We start from the raw sequence: 26,375 nt of genomic DNA, 5'->3' as shown, positions 1-26,375 counted from the left end.
ATCTGCAATTAATCACACCCTTTTCTCATCTTACAGGACTGCTGATGGAGGGGGCTTGGTAGAGAAACACTATGTCTTCCTGAAGAGACTCTGTCAGGTGTTGTGTGCTCTGGGCAATCAGCTATGTGCACTGCTGGTGAGCACTTACTTTCTGGAGAGTTTCAGGGCCGTGTGAGAAGAGCATTTAGAAAGTTATATTTGTTTTTTGGTTTTGGGGTTTTTTTTAAAGATTTTATTTTTTCCTTTTTCTCCCCAAATCCCCCCAGTACATAGTTGTATATGTTTAGTTGTGGATCCTTCTAGTTGTGGCATGTGGGATGACTCCTCAGCATGGCCCGAGGAGCTGTGTGCCATGTCCGCCCCCAGGATCCAAACCGGCAAAACCCTGGGCCACCGAAGCTGGAGTGGGCGAACTCAACCATTAGGCCTCAGGGCCGGCCCCAAAAGTTATATTGGTATAAGGGGTGACACATGCCATTGATTTTAGCCTGACGGGGCATTGGCCTACAGATTATTGCATGATTCTGTAGATTAAATTCTTTTCAAAGGGTTTGAATGATATAAATTTCTTTTAACAAATCAGTTGTTAGTATCAACAGCAAATATCCACATCTGTTATTCCATAAAGTCAACACTGCTCTTCTTGTGAATTTTGGTACTTGTAGAGCATCAGTCTGCTCAGTGCATTACCCTTTAAAGTCCTATTAGATCATGAAACATTATGGATTTGAGTGAAGAATGCTTTTCCCAAATCTAAAGGGTATATTATTGGATCATAAACGAAAACTTGTCTGATTGACCTGGAAATACCTGTCTTGAGGGAAAAATGTAATCCTCAGTCTTACAAGTTGACAGCTAGGACATTGGTACAGACATTTATGTTTGATGTCATGCCTTTTTGTGGTGGCTTGATGGTCAGGGAGGATAGAGCTTCAGACAGAAAATATATGCCACTGAATGGTTATTTAATAGGTTGGGTCACAGAGATGTGGATAGACAAGGTCTGAAGACATGATACAAATTTCTTCTTTCTGTGATTTCTGAAATGAATACTCTTTTTCATTTTACTCTGTGACCACAGAATGGGTTTTAATGATGATTAAGGAGATAAAGCCACTTTCCTGCTTTTTTTAGCCCTTGAAACAATGCCTTCCTTAGGCCGCAAGTAAGTATGAAGTCCTTTCAAAACTGAAATTTTTGAGGGTTTAAGTTATCTGTATTTGTTACTCCTCTCCTCCCACTACCCTCTACTCACTTCAACGTCATTGATGTAGTGCTCTTTTTGTCCTATAGGGCGTGGATTCTGATGTAGAAACACCAGCAAACTTTGGAAAATACCTGGAATCTTTTCTTGCTTTCACAACCCACCCAAGTCAGGTAAACTTTATGCAGGTTACTTCTTAAAATTTTAGTTAGGTAAACCAAAATCAAGCACTGTGGCCTGAGGTCATTAGTAGCTCATGTATAAAATGTGACTCTTAAGGCCCTAGGGAGTAACTGTAGTGTCATTTCATTAAGAGAACTGCAGGGTCTTCTTCCTGAGCCAAGCATCGCACCATCTAGGTCAGCAGCTTTTGCCCTCGGATGATATTCTGATAACGCTCAGATGTGAGGTATGTCCCAGGTGCTGTGCTACTAAAGATATCTTAAATACAAAAATCTGGTTAACTGGGTTATTATAAAATTAATTTCATCCAATTCAAGATTTTCCTTGTAATATCACCCGGAGATTCCCATATCCTTTCTTGCATAAAGGAGAAAGTGGTAGAGTTTGGCTCAGCTCCAGGAATTGCACCTGATCCACAGTCTGTCTTGTTAATGTGTGGTCCATAATGAGCAGTCGTTACTGATGCACTACGGTATGGATAGTTTCAAAGTATTATAGAGATTTATTCCCATGAAGAAATATAGTTGATAATTGCCAGGCTAAGTAAGAATCTTGGTTAGATAAAATCCAAATTCTTAAACTGAGATTTTTCTCTTTTTTTCTCTTTAGTTTCTACGCTCTTCAACTCAGATGACATGGGGAGCCCTCTTCCGGCATGAGATCCTATCCCGTGACCCGTTGCTATTAGCAATAATACCAAAATATCTTCGTGCTTCTATGACTAACTTGGTCAAGGTACGCAATGGGAATGTAAACACGTGGCATGTAGATGAATACACATAATAAGACTTAGACTGGCATCATTGACAGCCTTGTCTTGGTCCCTAAGATCTCTTCCTTGGGCATATTATTCTCTTATTCCTCCAGAAGAAAGCAGTCCATAGTGATTACTATGTCTACTCTTTCATATTTTGGAGCAAGTATTGGGCTAAGTGCTAGGGAGAAAAAAGTGATAGGACAAGAGCACTGACCATACAACGTGATAATTACTTTTCAGAGGTTAAAAGCAGAAAGGAGGGTGGAATCAAGAAGATTCCAAGAGGAGGTAATATCTGATTGTATCTGAAGGTCAAGTGAAAGTCAGGAAGGTGAATGAGAAGGGAGGGAAAGTGGAAGCAGGTTACTCACTACCTCAGTAGAGAGGTGCTTATAAATTCCCTGAGATCTGCTAAGGGCTCTTGCAGCTGACGGATGCTTAATCTTGATTGTAAAATCAGAGAATGGAACCCATTCAGGGGTCCCCTTATTTCCTCAAGGAATTCACCTAGTACGTAGCACACCAGGTTCTGATCCTCTGCCGTGGTCTTCAGTACCTTTTGAATGAAACATGCAAAGTTCCATGCTTATTCCCAGGGTTCCGCATTTAAGGAGACAAATAGTTGTTAATTCTTTTTTACTTATTGCATGCTGTATTAGTACTTTGTCTTGGGACATTTTTATACTTGAAGACCTTAAACGAATTCCAGAATTTAATTCTCCCTGAGGAAGCTGGAAGAGAGTATCAAGTGGGAGTGTTCTCTTTTCTACTACTCTCAGGATTATTGGAACTGGGGGCAAATTGTGGACTTAGGGTAGACCAGAAGCAGATATTTATCACAAAATATCTCATGCAAACCCGTGACTCTTCTTAAATTAAAGTGCTTGGGTTCCTGGAGTTTAAGACTCTTTTGGTAGGTCTATTTTCATCCTTACCCAAATTCTCTTTCTCTTTCCAGATGGGCTTTCCTTCTAAAACTGACAGCCCTAGCTGTGAATACTCTCGATTTGATTTTGATAGCGATGAGGACTTCAATGCTTTCTTCAACTGTAAGTGATAGTAACCTGGACTTTCTCCCAACAGTCTCAGAATGATATCTAGTTTACGAATAGTGGTGCATGACCCCTGGGGTTCTATGTTAAAGAGCCCCAAATCTACAGCAGCCTGTTTAATCTCTAGTTTTACATTGCAGAGGTGTTGGGATTACACTCCTTCATTCCAGGCATAGTGTTCTCCCTTACACACACACATACACACACACTGCCTTTGGACATTAATGTTTAAAGAGAGTAATTATCCATAAGGCACTCTTGAATTTTTTTTATCCTTAGGATTAAATACCCTCTTACCTTGTGGGTCTTTTTTCTAAAAGAGAGGAAAAACCCGTGTATCCTAATATCCTAATTCTGTGCTGGATTTTTTTTGTTTGTTATTTGCTGAGGAAGATTCACCTTGAGCTAACATCTGTTGCCAATCTTCCTCATTTTTTTTGGTTTGCAAGCCACCACCACAGCTTGGCCGCTGACAGATGAGTGATGTAGGTCCAAGCCCCTGAACTGAACCTGGGCCACCAAAGCAAAAGGCACTGAACTTAACCACTAGGCCACTGGGGATGGCCCTCTTTTTTTGTTTTTTTTTTTTAAGTTCAAGATTTTTTTGTTTATTACTACTTTTTAAAATTTCATAACAATTAATGTCTTAATGCTCGATTTTTTTTTATTTGAGTTCATAATAGTTTACATCATTGTGAAATTTCACTTGTACATTATTTCTTGTCTGTCACCACATAAGTACTCCCCTTCACCCCCTTTCCTGTGGTCACCACTGACCTATTTTCTTTGTGAATGTATTTGTTTATATTCCACATATGAGTGAAATCATCTGGTGTTTATCTTTCTCAGTCTGGCTTATTTCACTTCACGTAATTCCCTCCAGGTCCATCCATGTTGTTGCAAATGGGATGATTCTGTCTTTTTTATGGCTGAGTAGTATTCCATTGTGTATATGTACCACATCTTCTTTATCCAATCATCAGTTGATGGGCACTTGGATTGTTTCCATGTCTTGGCTATTGTGAATAGTGCCGCAGTGAACATAGGGGTGCATATGTTACTTTGGATTGTTGATTTCCAGTTGTTTGGGTAAATACCCAGTAGTGGGATAGCTGGGTTATATGATAGTTCTATTTTTAGCTTTTTGAGGAATCTCCCTACTGTTTTCCATAGTGGCTGCACCAGTTTGCATTCCCACCAGCAGTGTATGAGGGTTCTCTTCTCTCTATACCCTCTCCAACATTTGTTATTTTTAGTCTTCGTGATTATAGACATTTTAACAGGCGTAAGGTGGTATCTTAGTGTAGTTTTGACTTGCATTTCCCTGATGATTAGTGATGGTGAACATTTTTTCATGTGTTTATTAGCCATCTGTATATCTTCTTTGGAAAAATGTTCACATCCTCTGCCCATTTTTTGATTGGGATGTTTGTTTTTTTGTCGTTGAGTTGTGTGAGTTCCTTATATATTATGGAGATTAACCCCTTATCGGATATATGATTTGCAAATATTTTCTCCCAATTGGTGGGTTGTGTTTTTGTTTTGATCCTAGTTTCTTTTGCCTTGCAGAAGCTCTTTAGTCTGATGAACTCCCACTTATTTTTTCTTTTGTTTTCCTTGTCTGAGAAGACATGGTATTCAAAAACATCCTTTTAAGTTTGATGTCAAAGAGTGTAGTACCTGTATTATCTTCCAGGAGTTTTATGGTTTCAGGACTTATCTTCAAGTCTTTGATCCATTTTGAGTTTATTTTTGTGTATGGTGTCAAAATTGGTCTACTTTCATTCTTTTGCATGTGGCTGTTTAGTTTTCCCAACACCATTTATTGAAGAGACTGTCTTTTCTCCATTGTATGTTCTTGGCACCTTTGTTGAAGATTAGCTGTCTGTATATGTGCAGTTTTATTTCTGGACTTGGAGTTCTGTTCCATTGATCTGTGTGTCTGTTTTTGTACCAGTACCATGCTGTTTTGATCACTGTGGCTTTGTAGTACATTCTGAAGTCAGGAATTATGATGCCTCCAGCGTTGTTCTTTTTTCTCAGTATTGCTTTAGCAATTCGGGGCCTTTGGTTGCCCCACATGAATTTCAGGATTGTTTGTTCTGTTTCCGTCAAGAATGTCATTGGGATTCTGATTGGGATTGCACTGAATCTGTAGATTGCTTTGGATAGTATGGACATTTTGACTATGTTTATTCTTCCAATGTGTGTGCATGGAATCTCTTTCCATCTCTTTGTGTCATTATCTATTTCTTTCAATAATGTCTTACAGTTTTCATTGTATAAGTCCTTCACTTCCCTAGTTAAATTTATTCCTAGGTACTTTATTTTTTTTGTTGCGATTGTAAAAGGAATTGTATTCTTCAGGTCTCTTTCTATAAGTTCATTATTAGAGTATAGAAATGCAACTATTTTTGTAAGTTGCTTTTGTACCCCGCAACTTTGCTGTAGTTATTATTTCTAATAGTTTTCCAATGGATTCTTTAGGGTTTTCTATACATAAGAACATGTCGTCTGCAAACAGTGAGAGTTTCACTTCTTCACTCCCTATCTGGATTCCTTTTATCCCTTTCTCTTGCCTAATTGCTCTGGCCGAAACCTCCAGTACTCTGTTGAATAAGAGTGGTGATAGTGGGCCTCCTTGTCTTGTTCCTGTTCTCAGAGGGATGGCGTTTAGTTTTTCCCCATTGAGTATGATGTTGGCTGTGGGTTTGTCATATATGGCCTTTATTATGTTGAGGTGATTTCCTTCTGCCCCCATTTTGTTAAGAGTTTTTGTCATAAAAGGCTGTTGGATCTTGTCAAATGCTTTCTCTTCATTTATTGAGATGATCATGTGGCTTGTATTCCTCATTTTGTTAACAGGGTGTATCACATTGATTGATTTGCAGATGTTGAACCATCCCTGTGTCCCTGGTATAAATCCCACTTGATCATGATGTGTGGTCTTTTTGGTGTATTGCTATATTCAGGTTGCCAGTATTTTGTTGAGGATTTTTGCACCTGTGTTCATCAGCGATATTGGCCTGAAGTTTTCCGTTTTTGTGTTGTCCTTGTAAGGTTTTGGTATCAGAGTGATATGGGCCTCATAGAATGTGTTAGGAAGCATTCCATCATCCCTAACTTTTTGGAATAGCTTGAGAAGGATAGGTGTTAAGTCCTCTCTGAAAGTTTGGTAGAAGTCCCCGGGGAAGCCGTCTGGTCCTGGGGTTTTATTCTTTGGGATGCTTTTGATTACTGTTTCAATATCTTTACTTGTGATTGGTCTATTCAGATACTATGTTTCTTCTCGATGCAGCTTTGGGAGGTTGTAAGAATCTAAGAATTTATCCATTTTCTCTAGATTGTCCATTTTATTGGCATACAGTTTTTCGTAGTATTCTTTTATAATCCATTGTATTTCTATGGTATCCATTGTTATTTCTCCTCTTTTATTTCTGATTTTGTTTTTCTGAGCTCTCTCTTTTTTTCTTTGTAAGTCTGGCTAGGGGTTTGTCAATTTTATTTATCTTAAAAAACCAGCTCTTTGTTTCATTGATCCTTTCCACTATCTCTTTGTTTCAATAGCATTTATTTCTACTGATTTTTATTATTTCTCTCTTTCTGCTGACTGTGGGCTTTGTTCTTCTTTTTCTAATTCAATTAGGTGTAGTTTGAGATTGCTTATTTGGGGTTTTTCTTGTTTGTTAAGGTGAGCCTGTATTGCAATGAATTTCCTTCTTAGTACGGCTTTTGCTGCATCCCGTATGAGTTAGTATTGTATGTTTTCATTTTCGTTTGTCTCCAGATGTTTTTTGATTTCTCCTTTAATTTCTTCAGTGACCCATTGATTGTTCAATAGCGTGTTGTTTGGTCTTCACATCTTTGTCCCTTTCTCAGCTTTTTTCTTATCATTAATTTCTAGCTTTATACCATTGTGATCTGAAAAGATGCTTGTTATTATTTCAATCTTCTTAAATTTGTTGAGGCTTTCCTTGTTTCCCAACATACAGTCTATCCTTGAGAATGTTCCATGAGCACTTGAGAAGAACATATATTCTGCTATGTTTGGATGGAGTGTTCTACATATGTCTATTAAGTCCAACTGGTCTAGCTTTTCATTTAATTCAACTGTTTCCTTGTTGATTTTCTGTCTGGATGATCTGTCCATTGATGTGAGTGGAGTCTTGAGGTCCCCTACTATTATTGTGTTATTATTAATATCTTCTTTTAGGTTTGTTAATAGTTGCTTTATGTACTTTGGTGCTCCTGTGTTGGGTGCATAGATATTTACAAATGTTATGTCTTCTTGATGGAGTGTCTCTTTGATCATTATATACTGCTCCTCTTTGTCTCTCTTTCCCTGTCTTATCTTGAAGTCTACTTTGTCCGATATAAGTATGGCAACACCTAATTTCTTTTGTTTGCCATTACCTTGGATTATCATCTTCCATCCCTTCACTCTGAACCTGTGTTTGTCATTGGGGGTGAGATGTGTTTCCTGGAGGCAGCGTATTGTTGGGTCTTGTTCTTTAATCCATCTCGCCACTCTGTCTTTTCATTGGAGAATTTAATCCATTTACGTTTAGGGTGATCATCGATATATGATGCCTTAATGCTGCCATTTTGTCACTTGTTTTCCAGTTCTCCTGCATTTCCTTTGTTCCTCATCCTGTGTATTTTGGTCTACCAGTCAAGTTATGTATTTTTTTATGTTGTGTTTCTTTGTTTTCTCCTTATTTATTGTTTGTGTCTCTGTTCTGCTTTTTTGTTTAGTGGTTACCATGAGGTTTGTATTCAAAATCTTGTGGATAAGACAGTTCCTTTTCTGATCGCCTCTTATTTCTTTAGACTAAACTGATTCAGTCCCTTTCCTCTTCCCCTCCTAACTTGTTTTTCTCACATCTTATTCCATCTTGTGTTATGAGTTTGTGGTTAAAATGACAAGATTATCTTTGTTTTTCGTGTTTTCTTTCCCTTTCTCTGTAATGCTATACTTGAGTATTTGCTGTCCTGCTCTGATTCTGTCTACCTATTTATCTCCTTACTCTGTGCTTTGTAACCCCTTTCTCCGTTTTTTTTTTTTTTCAGGTATGAGGGCCTTGAGGATTTCTTGTGGGGGGAGGTCTTGTGGCTACAAACTCCCTTAGTTTATGTTTGTCTGGGAAAGTGTTTATTTCTCCATCATATCTGAAGGATATTTTCTCTGGATAGAGTATTTTTGGCTGAAAGTTTGTCCTTCAAAGATTTGACTATGTCATTCCAGTCTCTCATAGCCTGTAAGGTTTCTGTAGAGAAATCTGCTGAAAGCATGATAGGGGGTCCTTTGTAGATTATTTTCTTCTCCTTTGTTGCCCTTAGTATTCTTTCTTTGTCCTTCACTTTTGCCAGTTTCACTACTGTATGCCTTGCAGTAGGTCTTTTTACATTGACCTATTTAGGAGATCTGGCAGTCTCTTCCACATGGATTTCCATCTTCCCTAAGTTTGGGAAGTTCTCTGCTATTGTTTCTTTGAACAAGCTTTCTGCTCCATTCTCCTTCTCTTCTCCTTAAATACCTATAATTCTTACATTGCATTTCCTAATTGAGTTGGATATTTCTTGGAGACTTTCTTCATTTCTTTACAACCTTAGTTCTCTCTTCTCTATCTGGAGCATTTCAACATGTCTATCTTAGATTATGGTGATACATTCCTCTATGATGGCCACTTGAGCATTCAGGGAATCCATATTTTGTTTTATTTCTTTCATTGTGTCTTTTATCTCTAATATTTCTGATTGATTCTTCTTTATAGATTTAATCTCTATTGTGAAGTAGCTCCTGAACTCATTGAATTGTTTTGAAGTAGCTCCTTTTAACTCGTTGAGTTCTTTGATGATAGCTGTTTTGAATCTTTTGTCATTTAGATTACATATTTCTGTATCCTCAGGACCGATTTCTGGGTACTTGTCATTTTCTCTCGGGTCTGGAGATCTAATCTAATATTTGATATTGCTAGAGGCAGTGGCTCTGGGTTTTTTTTCCATCCTGGTGTTATTTGGTCGCAGTCACCACCTATCGCCACTAGGTGGGGGTCAAGAGCTGCTTATTCTGTGCCCTCTGCCTTCAGCCAAGATCCCAGGTGCTCCAGCCAGTTCTGGGTGGGAGGGGGAGGGGTGCTTTGTCCTGCATGCTTTCAGGGCTTTCTCCCTCTGTTCTTGCTATCTGTTCTCCTGGGGTGTTGGCTTCATAAGGTCACCCCCTGCAAAGGTTTTCGCCCCAGTAGAAGGCTTCCTTCTAGGCTGCATGGGACCACTGGGGATTCTTGATGTTCCCAAGAATGAACATCCCCTCTTCCATTCCTTCCCTCTGGGAGGCCTCCCATGGTCCCAGATCGCACTCTTTAAGGGGAGAGAGCAAAGTTTTCTCCTACCCTGTTCCACCTCCTCCGAGGGGGCCTCCAGCCTCTCCACCCTCTGTATGGCTGCATGAGTCTCTCCAATGTTTTTTGCATTGTGTTTGGATGTCTTCTGTTGGAGTATGAATGTCCTTTTCATTGTATGTTTGAGGGGAGAGATTACTGGGGACGCTCACTCCACCATGATGCTGACATCACTCACTCTGGATGTGTTTTTTGTTTTTTAATAACACCTTATTGAGATATAATTCATTTGCCATACAATTCATCATTTATAGTATACAATTCAATGACTTCTCGTATTTTCAGAGTTATGCAACCTTCACCACAATCAATTTTAGGACATTTTCATGACCCCAAGAAACCCTGTACTTATTAGCAGTCATCTTCCAATCCCCTCATCCCTCCCAGCCCTGGGCAACCATTAATCCACTTTCTATTTCTATATTTCGCCTATTCTGAACATTTCATGTAAGTGGAATCATACAACTTGTGGCTTTTTGTAACTGCCTTCTTTCACTTAGTAAAATGTTTTTAGAATTCATCCATGTTATAGCATAGATCAGTACTTTGTTTCTTTTTATTGTCAATGATATTTCATTGTACGAAGATGCCACATTTTCTTCATCCATTCATAAGTTGATGGATATATGAGTTGTTTCTACTTCTTGGCTGTTAAGAATAATGCTGATATAATATCTGTGCACAAGTTTTTGAGTGGACATCTGTTTTTATTTCTCTTGGGTATATGCCTAGGAAGGGAATTATTGGATCATGTGGTAATTCCACGTTTAATGTTTTGAGGAACTGCCAAGCTGTTTTCCATGGTGGCTCTGTCATTTTACGTCTGCACCAACCTTGTCTTTTAATTCCAACAGAAATGGGACAGCATTTCTTTTAATTTGCCCCTTATAGGATCTAGCTGGTAGCACAATTTCCAGAGATTATTTTTGACAATTTCTGAATCTGTTAACAAAGCTTTATTGAACATTTGTTACATTCATAGCCCAAGTCTGCAAAACAGACTCTCTGAACATTTTCCCCCTGGGATGGATAAATGAATGAACATTAACTAAGTACCTATTATGTGCCAGTTATTGATTCATGTCTTTCTCTTGGCAGCCTCCCGGGCCCAGCAAGGAGAGGTAATGAGGTTAGCATGTCGTTTGGATCCCAAGACAAGTTTCCAGATGGCTGGGGAATGGCTAAAGTATCAGCTCTCCACTTCTGTTGATACTGGGTCCATTAACTGTAAGTTGTTTTATGTCTGAACCTTAGTGAAGTATTGTATCGTATCAAACTGCACATAGGAAGCAACCTTTCTGAGCTACACTTTAGAATGATAGTGTTCAAAAATAGCTCTGCTCACCCCACAATTTCATCTTACGGAGTGAGCCTTTTTAGTTGTATACACAGAGAAAGCAGAAAACACTAAATTTTTTATCTTTTTAAATTAGGGTAAAACCATGTCCCTATCAGTTTTGTCTTCATTTTTCTTTTCTAACAGAATCAACCAATTGTTTGTTGTTGATTTTATCACTTCACTTCAGGTAGCATCTTAACAAATGGCATGATGTAACTTTTTAAAGCTTTCCAACCAAGTTCTTGCATTACTTGGTTAGAAAGCTTTATTCCTATTAGTACTCCTAAACTCAGAAAGAAGGTCTTGTCAGTCAGACATAACAGCAGTACGGGGACTTCCCAGATCACTCAGCCACCTCAAAGACTTTGGGAAAGGCCACTTTATATTAAATCACAGTAACCCCCCTCTAACCAAATGCTTAAGCCGGGTAACTTCTCCATACTCCATCTCTTCTGTCTGTCATCTTATTAATGCATGCTGTGGGTGACAGGATCAATAAAGCAGGAGGGGGGCAACCCCGCAGCAGACTTGTTAAGTTCGCGTGCTACACTTCGGCTGCCCAGGGTTTCGCCAGTTCGGGTCCCGAGTACAGACCTAGCACCCCTCGTCAGGCCATGCTGAGGCCGCATCCCACGTAGCTCAACCAGAAGGGCCTACAGCTAGAATATACAGCTATGTACTGGGGGGCTTTAGGGAGAAAAAAAAGAGAAGTTTGGCAACAGATGTTAGCTTGGGTGCCAATCTTTAAAAAAAATGCAGTCTCAGCCCTTACCCCAGACCTACTATTCAGAAAGTTTGGGGGTGGCGGGTAGAATACGCATTAAAGGAGAGGGTATAAGTCACTGCTTTAGAAAAGTTCCATGTTAATGGTCAGTTACCAGGTACGCTACTTACTTGAAATTCATGGGATTCAACATTCAGCTTTGTGTATTCACAATTGACTGTGAAGGTCCCCAGTATCTAGTAACTGAATGGTTGCGGAGGTCCAGATATGCTGCACCAAAATGAAGCTATTAAATGGGAGTACTGTATGGAAGCGAGAGAAGTAATTTGAAAATCTCTATGCCTGTGCCTCGCTGTTTGAGTGATGTGCTTTGATGATACTTGTGACCTTGGAGGGTGGCACAGTTCTGCAGACATTGCTCTTGCAATTGTCATGAGGCTGCTGGACGTGAAGCAGCGTTTTGTATCTTATATCAATTCCTTGTTGGAAGGATTCTTTGTGGTCTCAGATGTCTTAGTTATTTATATTCCCATGGACAAATTATAAAGCGGGGATGGGAGAAATTAATTAATGTTTATCAATTGCTTCTAATTGGCCATGTAAATGTAAATCTCATTCAATACTCAAAATGGTTTTACAGACAAGGCTCACAGGTGAATTCAGGCAGCTCATCGTTAGAGGTGGACGCAGGGTAGGGAGCCCTCTCTGCTTTTTGTTCTTTTCTTTTCCCAGGCTGTGAGGGTTTAGATTACTCTGTTCCTTCAACTGTGAAATTACCAAGTGTCTCTAAGACTCCACTATTTCTCTGTGTCTTTTGTGATCCTGCAATGTTGGTAAGTGTGTGTGTGTTTTAAACTCTGTTCCCCTACAGCTGGAACTGGAGAAGGCGGCCTCTGCTCTATCTTCTCACCTTCATTTGTGCAGTGGGAAGCCATGACTTTTTTTTTGGAGAGCGTGATAAACCAGATGTTTCGAACACTAGATAAAGAAGTAAGTAACTGTTTCCCATGCTGACTGCATGATGATTTTGATCTTTTGAAAACTGGCAAAAGGATAGGAAAATCTCTGGATGTGCATCTTACAGAAGAGGAAACTGAGATTCAGAGAGGTTAAGTAACATTCTCAGGGTTAAATAGGTAGTAAATAGGAGAGCTGGGACACAAGCTCAGCTCTCCCTGACTCTAAGCCCTACAATGTTTAGTATTCATTTTAAGGGGATAGTAAGACGAGCCTGATAGTTCAGTGAACCACAGATGTAGGATAACTGTTGCAGGGAGGACAGTTATGGAAACCTTGAACTGGAAAATTTTAAGAGAGATTTGTCACTAAGCATCCTTTTCAGTTTGTGGCAGATAGACCAGAATATTCATGTTGGCTGATCAGTGACCCTCTTCACTGAATAATCTTAATAAATAGGTCTTATTTTTCTGTACTTCATGTCACCTATCACCCTTCTCTTATTACATTAGATGAAGCTCTAATTAATTGGGTAACAGTACACACCATATTAACTACATTAATTAGATTAAAATAATTGGATCACTCAATTTGGGGTAATTATATCTTAGTATATTCTAGATTAGTTGTAGAAAAGAACCCTTCTAAATCCCTTGAAGATAAGTGAATTATAGTGCTTTTTCTTACAAGTGACATATTAACAAATTAGATCTCAGGATCAACTTTGTCTGCTTTTATATTGATCCATTTCAGTTTGAAATGATGGCATTTTGAGTTTGTTCCAAAATCTAGATGGGAAACCCTACTTGGATCTGGCATTTTTTACTAAGTTAGCCTTTTTTTCAGGTTTAGAGGAAACGTGTCTAATAGAGTAAGTGCGGCAAATCAAGAAAGCCCCTTATTAAATCAAGGGAAATGGCCCTGCTGTTTCCTTTCCTGGCATTTTTTAAGTTAAACACCTTAAATAGATCCACATATGTGGGTGTGATCATACTTGCAGGCAAGAAAATGAAATGGTCAGGGGTAGTCAAGTACTTGTCTTTAAGATGTGTGAAAGTATTAGGCAGTTTTAGGGGGTGCGGGGTGCCTAGTTTATTGTAGGCTGTATTTTGTAAAAAGTCCTTGAATATGATATTTGGTTATAATACCAAATACTAATTGGTCAAAAGGTGCAAAAACAGTTTGGGGTGTATATAGGAGAAAGATTTGGGCTGGGGACAAAGCATAGGTAACAGCTGGAAATTTGGTAGGAGTCAGGGGGAACAAACAGAACTCAACTCTTTCCTCAGGAGAATCCCAGATGGTAGTATTTAGGCTTGTTAATGGCAGAGTAAACCTCTGACTCTAAAACCTTTTTTTCTTCACCAAAATGAAATGAATTGGAATGAAGCATTCCTAGTTAGGGGAGGTGAGTGTTTGGTGAATATATATACATATGATGAAATTACTCACCTACTTGTTAATGAAGCTGTGACATTACATATCCCAGAAATGTGCATATGATAGATGTCAGCCTGTTACATTCCCACTTGCTGCTATCAGTTTCTGACGCTGCAGAGTATAGCCTAGGCCACTGGTTTTGCAAACTGCTCAGTGTCTGCCCTCAGTCACCACCCTCACCCCAGGGTTAGTCAGAGCAGCTCAGCTTTTAGCATGTGGAATAGTTTGACCAAGAGGTTCCTTGGCTGAAAAGGTGGAAAAACTCCCCATCTGGTGCATTGCAGCATAAGCTGAGCTGGTGTTTCCAGTAGTGTGCATCCAAGAACATTGATTAGAGCCTTGCTTCAGCAGCTTTAGTAATGCATTAATGTCAGGGAACAGCTTTGGGGAACAAAAGTCACATTTTGAAGAAGATGAGGTTGATTTGCTTCAGTAAAATGTACAGCTACAGTATTTTAAAGCAGTATGGAACTGGCATTAGACACTGCCCATTGGAACAAAATAGCCCAGAAACAACCTGGAGCATATATAAGCATCCCAAACAAATCAAGAAGGATTGGGTCATTTAATAAATAGCATTAGGGAAAATTAACTGTTTGGGGAAAGGTCCGTAAGTTTAAAAACAATGAAAGTAATCCCAAGAAAAATTAATGGATTTAACTACATATTTTCTTAACTTGTTAAATAAACTTTAAAAGGCAAACTTGGAACAGTATTTGCAATAAATATGAATGGGATTGATAGCCTCATTATAAAAAGTTTATGTCTCTTAAACATTGCTTATAGAGTACAATTGATAGCACAGCTTTGGAGAATAATTTGGCACTATCCACTTGAAGATGCATAGCCTTGCAATCCAGCAGCTCTACTCCTAAGGCTGTGCTCTGAAGAAACTCTGTGTACTAGTATAGAAGCCTTGTGTGTTAAGCCTAGAAAAAACCTTTAATGTCCACCAATAGATTGTATAGAATAGATTGTGATGTATTTATAGAGCAATGAAAATGATTTAGGGTTATACTATGAATAAGGGTGATAGCTCATAAACAATGTTGACCCCAAACAGCAAGCTACAAAAGTAAACATACCAGACTGTGTAGTTAGGGATATGTACATTTGTGGCACTAGTATACAGAGATGAAGGAATCTGTGAAATTGTGAACACCAAATTCAGGAAAATGGACACCTAGGGCTGCAAAGGAGGGAATGCACACAGAACAACCTCTGTATTGTAACATTGTACCTCTCAAAGTGGTCATGCAGAGGCTTATTAAAGTATTGCTTACACCTTTTTAAAGGCCTGGAATTGTTCACAATAAAATTTTGTTATAAATTGATAAGAAAAACACTAGACCCAATGGAGAAATAGACAGAAGATATGATCAGATAATATATAGAGGAGAAACTAAAGTGGTTAGCAGATATTTTAAAAATTCAGCCATATTAGTAATCAAGAAATGCCCATTTAAATAAAGTCATCTTTTTACTTACTAAATAAGCAAAGGTTTTAGGGTATAAACTCACTGCTGCTAAGAAAATGGTAAGAAAGGCACGTTGATGGATAGAGAGTCAATTTATACAGGCTATAAAGAGGAAAAGCAGCTTGACTTAGAAGTATTTATACCTTTTGACCCAATAATTACAACCATCCCTAAAAGTCTCTTATTTAAATGAAATAATTGAAAATGTAGCCAAAAACATTTTTGCAAAGATGTATATTAGCATTATTTACAATAGTGAAGAACTGGGAACATTTTCAATTTCTAGTAGTAGGAAATGCTACATCCATAAGATGGTACATGGTGCCATCATTTATGAACATTTTTAATAACATAGGATAATGGTTAGAATTTTAAAGGTTAAAAAGCAGCAGTATATAAAACTATATCTAGCAACCTATTATGTATTTATGAAGTAGAGTCTAAAGGAAATTTATCTAAAAGTAGTTGTCAGCCATGTCAACCTCCTTTTCATGTGTGTCTTTTCATTTCATTATAGGAAATTCCTGTTAATGATGGAATAGAGCTATTGCAAATGGTCCTGAACTTTGACACCAAGGATCCCCTCATCCTGTCCTGTGTCCTCACTAATGTCTCAGCACTCTTTCCTTTTGTCACCTACAGACCAGAGTTCCTGCCCCAGGTCTTCTCTAAGGTAAACTCCATCTCCTTTGTAAATTTTATTTTGGCATTTCTAAGCTAATTATTTTTTGTAACTGTTTTTGAAAGTGTGTGAGACAAGTAATAAACAGACAATGATTTATTCATTTATCAAATGCTTACTCAGTACTTACTGTGGATCAGGTACCATGCTGACGGAAAAGCCTCACCCTTTAGGGGTGCTGTGTTTGGGAAGAAAGTCACATAAATAGATGTATCTACATGGCATTGCAATTAATTGATGTGTACAGTGAGAAATAGAAAAGAATACCAAAAGGAGGGTATCAGAGTATGCTATCGGAGAACTGGGAGGAGATTTTATGAGGTCATTGTGGACAGTTTTTGGGCTTCCAGTTTAGGTGACTAGGTGAGTCATGGAGCATCACCTGAGTGAGTACTGGATTCCGTAGGAGTGAGGAAGGGAAGGGAGTGATTGTGTTTTGGAATACTGTGTTTGAAATACATGTACAACATCCAGGTGGAGACACCTCACAGTAAAATGGCTATTGGAGGTTAACGGTTCAGACTCTAGAAGATTATGAGATAAAATTAAGGCTATATCATCATAGAAGTGCCAGGAGTAGAGGTGAAGCCCTAGGAAAGAGGATATGTATGTAGAGTTAGACATGTGACTGAAGCAGGGAACCCTGGGGCTCACCATCACTGGGGGAGGAGGGCAAAGAAGAAGCCCCCAAAGAAGAAAAAAGAGAGAGCCAGAGAAATGGAGAAAACGTTGTGTTACAAAGGCCATAGAACTTCAAAAAGGTGGACTCATTTGTTGCAACAGAAGTTCTCTAAGAATTGGAGAATGTCCACCAGGTTTCTCGATTGGACCTGTGTTAGAGTGTCCTTCCATCCCGGTGACTGGGGCAGCCATCATCGTGCATTGAGTCAAAGAGTAAATGAGAAGTTACGAAATGGAATCAGGGAGGGTAGATTACTCAGCTCTTAATAAAACGTGGAGAAGGGAGTGGTGTCACCATAGCTGAGTGCTTGGAGGATGGCATGGATTGTTCTGGGATTCTGTAACCTTTATCTTTGTAAAATATTTGATGGTAAAATTGTGAATCTCAAGCCTCTCACAGTTATCTGAGGAAATGAACATCTGAAACTTTGTAAATTGAAAGGCCTTTTGTTACCATATTGTTTACACTTTGGGGATTTTCTTGGAAACTTTATCATAACTGCTGTTTAAAATACTTTATGTATTTGGTACTGAAGAGTGACCTTTTTTTCCTTCCCCTTAGCTATTTTCATCTGTCACTTTTGAAACTGTTGAAGAAAGTAAGGTAAGACCATGAATTCAACAAATTCTAACTTCTTGAGTGCAAAAGTATGAATCCCTAACACTGCGTCTAGATTTTTTCCTCAGTAAAGGGGTAGTGAAGGCAGGCGATGGTCAGAGGATAGGGTGTTTGCGCTAGTCTGGTGCAACCAGTGAGCATGGCGATTCATGGGGACTATAAATGTCACTCGGTTGTACTCTCACAGTTGGGAAAACTGATGGTGAATTTGCCTCTGAAGGAGATATTTACATGATTCTGTGCAGCATCTGCAAGTTATATTAAAAGTGACTCCACGTTTGTTGACTGTGTCTTCCCAGGCCCCCAGAACCCGGGCAGTGAGGAATGTGCGGAGACATGCTTGTTCCTCCATCATCAAGATGTGTCGGGACTACCCCCAGCTCGTGCTGGTAAGCCAGTGGCCTGGCCAAGCAGCCACTGAGACCTATTGAATTTGGTTACATTTCTTTGTAAATCCAGCCCTGATTATACCTCATATAAGGGAAAGCTGAGAACTGTAGCTTTGCTTAGAATAAGCATTGTTGAGTTGGTGTCTTCTTTCTCTCCTAACTTAGTAGTGGAGTGAAAAACGCAGTTATATTCCCTCAAAATGAATAGTTGCATATGGATGACCAAGTTTTCCCCATCAGCGTATACCTCCTTATTGTGCTATGTGATGTTCTTATCTACTGCTGCCAAATGCTGTGCCTAATCTTGAGAGAAGCCAGATGCAAACCTCAAGCTGTTTTTGGAGGGTTTCTATAAGAAATTTAGCACTACTCCAGATTACAAATTAACCAGAAATTTCTTCTCTGAATACACAGCAGTTGTTTGTCTCCCTATATATATAGAACAAACTGATCTTTGTGAAGATACTATAAAAGTGGATGTAGAGAAAAGACAAATTGTTCTCGCAGTTGTAGTTTGGGAACGTGCAATTACCCAAATACTCCAGACAAGAACCACCTTCTGCCTAAACTGCTTTGCTTGTTCAGGCAAAAGAAGAGTGTTAGGACTAAATTACTAAGTGACAGTCTTATAGGGCTGACCTTCCTGGGAATGCCTTGGTCCTCTTTCCACCTTCCTTGACCCACCTCTCCCTGCAAATCAGACCTTCACCACCTCTGGTTTTTTTTTCTTTGTAATCTGCAGCCCAATTTTGACATGCTTTATAACCATGTGAAGCAACTCCTCTCCAATGAGCTCCTCCTGACACAGATGGAGAAGTGTGCCCTCATGGAAGCCCTGGTTCTCATTAGCAACCAATTCAAGAACTACGAGCGTCAGAAGGTGTTCCTAGAGGAGCTGATGGCGCCAGTGGCCAGCCTCTGGCTTTCTGAAGACATGCACAGGTTGGGGAGATCTCCTGCCCCTGCCCCTCGGTGCACTTGAGCACCCACTCTATTTCAAGATCTGTGCCGAGGGTGGAGTGTAAGGATACTGAGGCATAATGGCACTATCAGTGATAGCTGGGGGTCTCTTAAAGCAGTCTTGTATTCTAATCCCGGAAAATAGCACCGTGTTGTACAGAGGTGTAGGGAGTAAAAAAGGATAGTTTGTGTTGGGAGGCCACAGAGCGAGTCCTGCTGTGATGTCTGCGTTGCAGCACCAGCACATGTAAAGAGATGAGAACAGCCCATAGGGGCCACACAGACACTCATTTGTTCCCACGTGGCATTCTCAAGCTTGTACCCTTTTTGACTCTTAAAGTGTTGATAATAACATTCAGAAGTGGAAAGAGAAGTTTAAACTTTCAAATGACAGCTGATAATATGATTAAATTCCTCTCACTGTAGCAACTTCTCTTTGGGGCACAATAATCATAGCTTATTAGCTTCTGTGGAAGAAATTGTCCTCGCTTAAAATCCTGGTGTGACTTGTCTTTCCCCCTCCAACCTTCAGAGTGCTGTCAGATGTTGATGCCTTTATTGCCTATGTGGGTGCAGATCAGAAAAGCTATGACCCAGGCCTGGAGGATCCCTGTGGCTTAAACCGTGCACGCGTGAGTAAGCCTCTCCTGGGAATGGGAGGTTGCATTGGCCACGGGTAGGAGTAGGGTGCTGTCATTTGTCGAGTGTCTTACAGATTTATGTTTTTTTCTGTCTGAGTGAGAAGTCTGGGATTCTCCACTCCCTAAGCTTCTCCTTTCTTTTCTTCTTTAGTCTTGAATTCTTGAGTTAGTTCCCACAGCAGAGCCAACAGTCTTTTCTATGAAGTCTTTAATTTGGCTTTAAGGATCTCTAAATAGTTCTGAAGTATGAAGGTGTAATGAGGAAGTAGGTCAGAACTTGGTGAGCAGGGTGAGTCCTCCCTGCCATTGCTCTCTGGCATATAAAGTTCTAAATGATAGCCCAACTTGCAAACCTGAGATTTTTCAGTTCTTTGCTGTTCAAATAAGCACTGTTCCTGGCTATGTTATGGCAAAAGTCGTATTAATTAACCTGGCAAGAAGTAGATTGGTTGAGAGTATCATGAGTAAGGATTAGGGCAAAAGCTGTCAAGGCCGGAGCTGGAGGGTACAAGGTCAACTCAAAAACAGGATGGAGTGTTGGGAGTCTAAACACTTGTTTTGAAGCACGTCCATGCTGCCTTCTAGTTGGGGTCCTGCAAGAGGATCGCTGCAGCCTCTGCAAGGACATCCTCATGAAAAGGAAGCTGCTAGATCCTACCACTGGTCCTGCAGATGGCAAGGAAAACCCCTCTTGGACTTAAAGGAAGGGCCGGGGGTGGGGGTCTTTTCCTTCTCTCTGGCCTCTGTATCACCGTTGCCGTTACCTTGCATAGCTCTAATAGCACTTTTGTCTTTTCTTCCCCTTTTATGCCTCCCTTTCATTTTCATGTTCCTCTATAGATGAGCTTTTGCGTGTACAGCATTCTGGGAGTTGTGAAACGAACTTGCTGGCCCACCGACCTAGAAGAGGCCAAAGCTGGGGGATTCGTGGTGGGTTACACGCCCAGTGGAAATCCAATCTTCCGTAACCCCTGCACAGAGCAGATTCTGAAACTTCTTGACAATTTGCTTGCCCTTATAAGGTGAGTCGGAATAATGGTTCTTCTCTGTTGTTTTTTTATTTTTTTACCTTAAGAATCTCAAAAGTTTAATCTGTGTATATTTCTTCAGATCATGGTAGTGGTAAATGAAGGATTAGGTACTGTTTCTTTCTAGAGGGAGTCTCTTGTTTTTAAAAATAACATTAGCTCTCACTTGCGTAATTCTTGAGTTCCAAGTGAACACATGGGGGCTAATCCCAAAATTCCCTTTCTCATTTTGAGTCTCTTCTAAGTTCTTCTTCTACTTCTTTATACTTCCTCCCTACTTCTTACTTTAAGCTTTATTTGGTCTAAATTTTTGCCACTAAAGGAACTATTCGTTGGGAACAGGACAATTGCTTTCTGTTGTGGCACTTCTCTGGGTGGTATTCAAAGGAGCTAACCTGAATTTATCAATAATGACTCTGATCTCAAATGGACCAAATATCCAGTGGCTAAACCTGCCAAAGAAAGGCATGATCCGTGCCTTTCTACCTCACTTTCTTAGGTCTTCTCAAAGCCGAGTCCTCAGACCAACAGCATCAGCAGTCACTTGAGAGCTTGTTTGAAATGCAGAATTGGGGTCCCACCCCGGACATATTAAGACAGTATCTGCATTTTAACAAGATCCCGGTGATTTGTGTGCACATTAAAGGTTCAGCATCACTGTTATAAATCACAAATGGAAGTAGGCCGAGTCCAGGCTTGTTGGTTCTTGATGTGCGTTTGATGATTCAGGGATGCTCTCTGCAGAGAGAGAGAGGCTTTGGACAGAACTCAGTTCTTACTGGCCAAGGCAAATGTGATTGCTTTTTATATCTCATAGTGTTTCTGAGTTACAGGTTAGAGCTCTGTTCAGTGCTTTTTGGCTTCTTATCCAGGGTGTAAGAATAAAGTCTCAACTGGGCAAACCAAATTACTCATGTCTCGCGGATTTTCTGCTGGCAACAGACACCCTAGATCATAAGCTTAAGAATCAAAGGTTGTAAGTTAATGTTGACCTAATTGGAGGACTACAGTGTCTGAAAGAGTTGTCATTGTAGACGTGTCCGTGGAAACAGGCATATTTTGTTTTGATTTCAAAAGGAAGAAAGAGATCCCAGTAAAGAAGTATGGCGTGCATATTTAGAGGGTAATAAAATAGTTAGTCAAGGAAAAGTTTGTTTCCATATCGATGTTTTAAAACCAAAAGCTTCTTTTGTAGCTTAGAGAAATGTGAAAGTGATGAAGTCAGATTGCAGCACACTCCCTGAGCGGGACTCTTTAGGCCTGTGGCCAGGGTCCATGTGATGAGAACCCAGACCTGGAAACGAGGTTCATTCCCAGTTCGGTGAGGAGAACAATATGATTGTCATCTTTCTATTTTCCTAAGAGTTCAATGCTTTTGGGAAATCCCAAAGTCAAGCAAAAGGTATTTTGGAAAATGTTGACCGTAGCTATAGAGCAGTTTGATTCTTTGAGTAGTGTGCAGCTGGAGCTATTAGAATTTTGTCTTGTTTTCGAGTAAATTTTATCTTGAAGTATAATGTAAGGACACAAATCTATGAAAGAAAGGACATGAGTTACCACTGCTTATAGAGGAATTTTCACAAAGTTCACACATCCGTATAACCAGCACCCAGATCAAGAAACAACCTTAGCCAACACCTCTCAGTCATTACCTGCCCCTCAAGGCCAACCACTATTCTTTTAGCATTCGGCTTGTTTTTCTGAGCTTTAACACATGGAGTCAGAAGCATGCACTTGTTCATGTCTGGCTTCTCTTGCTCAATATTGTGTTTGTGAGAGTCATCCATGTTATTATTCCATATAGTTGTGGTTTGTTCCTTCTCATTGCTTGTATGGTTATTTCATTGTGTGAATATGCTGTAACATCCATTTAGCGTAGAGGGACTTTTGGGTAGTTTCCAGCATTGTATTATTACAAATAGTGCTGCTGGTAACATTCTGGTAAATGTCTTTTGGTGTATACATAATTTCTGTTGGGTAGGAGTAGACTCCTACATGTAAGAGTAGAATTCCTGGTTTATAAGGTATGCATATTTTCAATTTTCATAGAGAGAGAACCAAACAGTTTTCTAAAATGGTGTACTAATTTACATTCCCACCAATAATGTATTGGAACTGTGAGTTTTAACTCTTATAAATTATCTGATAAGCAAAAAAAGTGTCAGAGCTGTGCTATCGAATATGGTAGCCACTAGCCACACGTGGCTGGGTATTGAGCACTTGAAATGTGGCTAGTCTGAATTGACATAAGCTGTAAGTATAGAATACACACCAGATTTCAAAAACTTAATACAAAAAAATGCAAAATATCATCAATAATTTTTTAGATTGATAACCTGTTGAAATGATGATTTTTGATGCGTTGGGTTAAGTAAAATAAAATTAACCTGTTTCTTTTCACTTTTTAAGTTTCGCTGGCTAGAAAACTTTAAATGGCTTATGTAGCTTACATTATATTTCTGTTGGACAGTGTTGTTCGTAGTGGGTTGGATGGAGGACAGATGTGGGGAGCAGAACTCTCTGGTTCTCAAAAGGTGCATTCTCATCATCTGTTTAGAATGATAACAGCTTTTTGGTTAACTGTAAGTTTGTTATATTGTTTCCATATATTTTCTATATTTTTTATCAAAATCTTTCTATGTGTAAAATCTTGTTTAGCATAGTGATTATACTCTTAGCTGGGGATACAAAGAATATTTCAGATAGGTACAGATTGTACAAAACTTAAAACTTTCATTACTTGATTGTCGTTTTCTTTGCCAAGCAATAACTAGTTCCTCTTAACATGGAAGCACAGAGCTCTAACTTGCAAGTGTGTCAGGAAAGGTGATATTTCAGGAGCCTGAATATTACTGGGGGTTGTGGATGTCTCTGCTTGTGACCACCTGACCTGGAGTCAGAGGTGTCGGAGCAGTATATAGTCTGAGTCCTCCTGCCCCTGCTCGTGAGTTAGAGGTGCAGCCACCATGGTGCCGTCTCCTTGAGGAGGAGGAGGAGAAGGAGACTATGAAGAATTGAAGAATACAAGATTTTGTTGTAGCATCAGGGACATTTGACATAGGATGCTTTAACCCTTTTGTTTTTTATTTATATCTTGGGGTCACAATCACACTTAAAGAATACAAAACAGATAGCTCATCTGCTCCCCATCAAACTTAAGACTATGAATTTCTTCTCAGGAAGAATTGATTTTATCAGAAATCATTTCCTGATGTTAGCCGTCTTCCCAGACAACCAAGAAAAACCTAATTCAGAAACTGAAAAAAAACCAAAAAAAGATTGGCAACAGTTGTTAGTTCAGGTGCCAATCTTTAAAAAAAAAGAAAGAAAAAACTAAAAAGATGGAAAATGGTAGTTTTTAAAAGTGAAAGGCACCTCTTACCAGTCCTTGGGCTCCACACCACAGGAGGTAAAGGCTGAGGCAGAGTTGTGGGCAGCCTCACGGAATACGAGCAGAGTGACTCCGACAGCACGTTAAAAGGATTATACACCACAACCAAGTGGCGTTTATCCCAGGGATGTAAGAGTGGTTCACCATATGGAAATGAAGCAGTGTAGTACACCAATGAAGAGAACAAGGAAAAAAACCACATGATCATCTTAATTGACACAGAAAAAGCATTTGACAAAATCCAACACTCTTTTGTGATAAAAACACTCAGCAGGGGCCAGCCCAGTGGCGCAGTGGTTAAGTTCACACATTCCACTTCAGCAGCCCAGGGTTCGCCGGTTCAGATCCCGGGTATGGACCTACGCACCGCTTGTCAAGCCATGCTCTCGCAGGTGTCCCACATATAAAACAGAGGAAGATGGGCACATATATTAGCTCAGGGCCAGTCTTCCTCAAAAAAAAAAACACTCAGTAAACTAGGACTAGAAAGGAATTTCCAACAGGAAAAATTATTTTTCTGAAAAACCCATGGCTTACGTCATACTCAGTAGTGGAAGATACAAAGCTTTCCCCCTACCATCAGGAACAAGACAAGGACGCCCACTTTCACCACTGCTATTTAACATTGTGTACTGGAAGTCCCAGACAGTGCAATTAGGCCAGGAAAAGAATAAAGGCATCCAAATTGGCAAAGAAGTAAAACTATCTCTATTTACAAATGACAGAAAGTCCCCCAAAAAGCACAAAAAAATTACTACTGCTAATAAACTAACTCAACAAAGTTACAGGATACGAGATCAACATACAGAAATCAGTTGTGTTTCTATATACCAGCAATGAAAGATTCCAAAAGGAAATTAGGAAAATCATTTTGGAGCTGGTCTGGCGACATAGTGGTTAAGTTCATGTGCTCTGCTTTGGCAGCCCGGGGTTTGCAGGTTCGGATCCCAGGTGCAGACCTAGCACCGGTCATCCCGCCATGCAGCATCCCACGTAAAATAGAGGAAGATTAGCGCAGATGTTAGCTCAGTGACAATCTTCCTCAAGCAAAAAGAGGAAGATTGGCAACAGATATTAGCTCAGGGCCAATCTTCCTCACCAAAAAAAAAAGAAAAGAATTCCGTTTATAATAGCATTCAAAAGAATAAAGTACCTAGGAATAAATATAGCCAAGCATGTAATAGACTTACACACTGAAAACTATAAAACATTCCTGAGATTAAAGACAACCTGAATAAATAGAAAGGCATCCTATATTCATGAATTGAAAGATTTAATTTTCTTAAGATGGCATACTGCCCAAAGCACTCTACAGATTCACTGCAATCCCTATTGAAATTCCAATGACTTATTTTGCAGAAGTGGAAAGGCCGATCCTCAAATTCATATGGAATTGCAAGGGGGCCCCAAAAGCCAAAACTATCTTGAAAAAGAACAACAAAGTTGAGGGACTCAAACTTCTCAATTTCAAAACTCACTATAAAGCTATAGTAGTCAAAATAGTTTGGTACTGGTATGAGGATAGACATATAGAAAAAGACAACCCAATCAAAAAATGGGCAAAAGACTTGAATAGACATTTCTTCAGAGAAGATATATGAATGGCCAGCAAACCCATGAAAAGATGTTTGGCATCGTTAGTCATTAAGGAAATGCAAATCAAAACCATAATGAGATACCACTTCACACCCAGTAGGATGGTTATAATAAATAATAATAAACAGTAAATAAACCAAAATAACAGTTGTTGGCAAGGATGTGGAGAAATTGGAACCTTTGTACATCACTGGTAGGAATGTAAAATGGTTCAACAACTATGGAAAACAATTGGCAATTTCTCAGAAAGTTAAACATAGAATTACCACATATTCCAGCAATTCCACTTCTATGTATATACCTGAAAGAATTGCCAACAGATACTTGAACAAATACTTGCTAATGAATATTTTAGCAGCACTGTATCACCATAGCCAAATGATGGAAACAACCCAAATGTCCATTACTGGATGAGTGGATAGACAAAATAGTGCATAAACGCACAGTGGGATGTTCTTCAGCCATAAAATGTGATGAAGTACTGATGCATGCTGTAACGTGGATGAACCTCGAACACATGATGCTGAGTGAAAGGAGCCAGACACAAGGCCACATAATGTATAATTCCCTTTATATGAAGTATCTAGAATAGGTGAATCCATAGAGACAGAAAGTAAATTGGTGGTTGCCAGAAGCTAGAGGAAGGGAAAAATGCAGGTTAACTGCTACTACTTAATGGGTACGAGGGTTTTTTGGAGAGGTGATAGAAATGTTTGGAACTAGCTAGAGGTTCGTGATTGCACAACATTGTGAATGTATGAAATACCACTGAATTGTACACTTTAAAATGGTTCATTTTATGTTACATGAATTTCACCTCAATAAAAAAAATGTTAATAAAAATAAAGCTGGG

General features: G+C 39.4%; 1 protein-coding gene and 1 long non-coding RNA gene across 3 annotated transcripts in view; one reads left to right on the top strand and one right to left on the bottom strand.

Moving 5' to 3' along the window:
• Nucleotides 1-26,375, top strand: part of XPO5 (exportin 5) — a 55,529-nt gene that overhangs the window by 10,048 nt on the left and 19,106 nt on the right. For both annotated transcript variants that reach the window (XM_008515773.2, XM_008515772.2), the window contains 12 exons: nt 37-136; nt 1,294-1,377; nt 1,997-2,122; nt 3,103-3,193; nt 10,696-10,824; nt 12,532-12,650; nt 16,053-16,208; nt 17,461-17,502; nt 17,817-17,906; nt 18,649-18,848; nt 19,399-19,498; nt 20,348-20,529. In XM_008515773.2, coding sequence (XP_008513995.1) covers nt 37-136; nt 1,294-1,377; nt 1,997-2,122; nt 3,103-3,193; nt 10,696-10,824; nt 12,532-12,650; nt 16,053-16,208; nt 17,461-17,502; nt 17,817-17,906; nt 18,649-18,848; nt 19,399-19,498; nt 20,348-20,529 — 1,419 coding nt within the window. The remainder of the gene's footprint in view (nt 1-36; nt 137-1,293; nt 1,378-1,996; nt 2,123-3,102; nt 3,194-10,695; nt 10,825-12,531; nt 12,651-16,052; nt 16,209-17,460; nt 17,503-17,816; nt 17,907-18,648; nt 18,849-19,398; nt 19,499-20,347; nt 20,530-26,375) is intronic.
• On the bottom strand, nt 20,245-24,513 carry LOC139077341 (uncharacterized). Its single transcript, XR_011529767.1, has 2 exons — nt 23,918-24,513; nt 20,245-22,067 (listed from the first exon to the last, which is right to left on the bottom strand). It is a non-coding gene; the product is annotated as an uncharacterized lncRNA (long non-coding RNA).

Source organism: Equus przewalskii, chromosome 19, assembly GCF_037783145.1.
Source record: "Equus przewalskii isolate Varuska chromosome 19, EquPr2, whole genome shotgun sequence".
NCBI lineage: Eukaryota > Metazoa > Chordata > Mammalia > Perissodactyla > Equidae > Equus > Equus przewalskii.
This window is presented reverse-complemented; position numbering and strand designations above follow the sequence as displayed.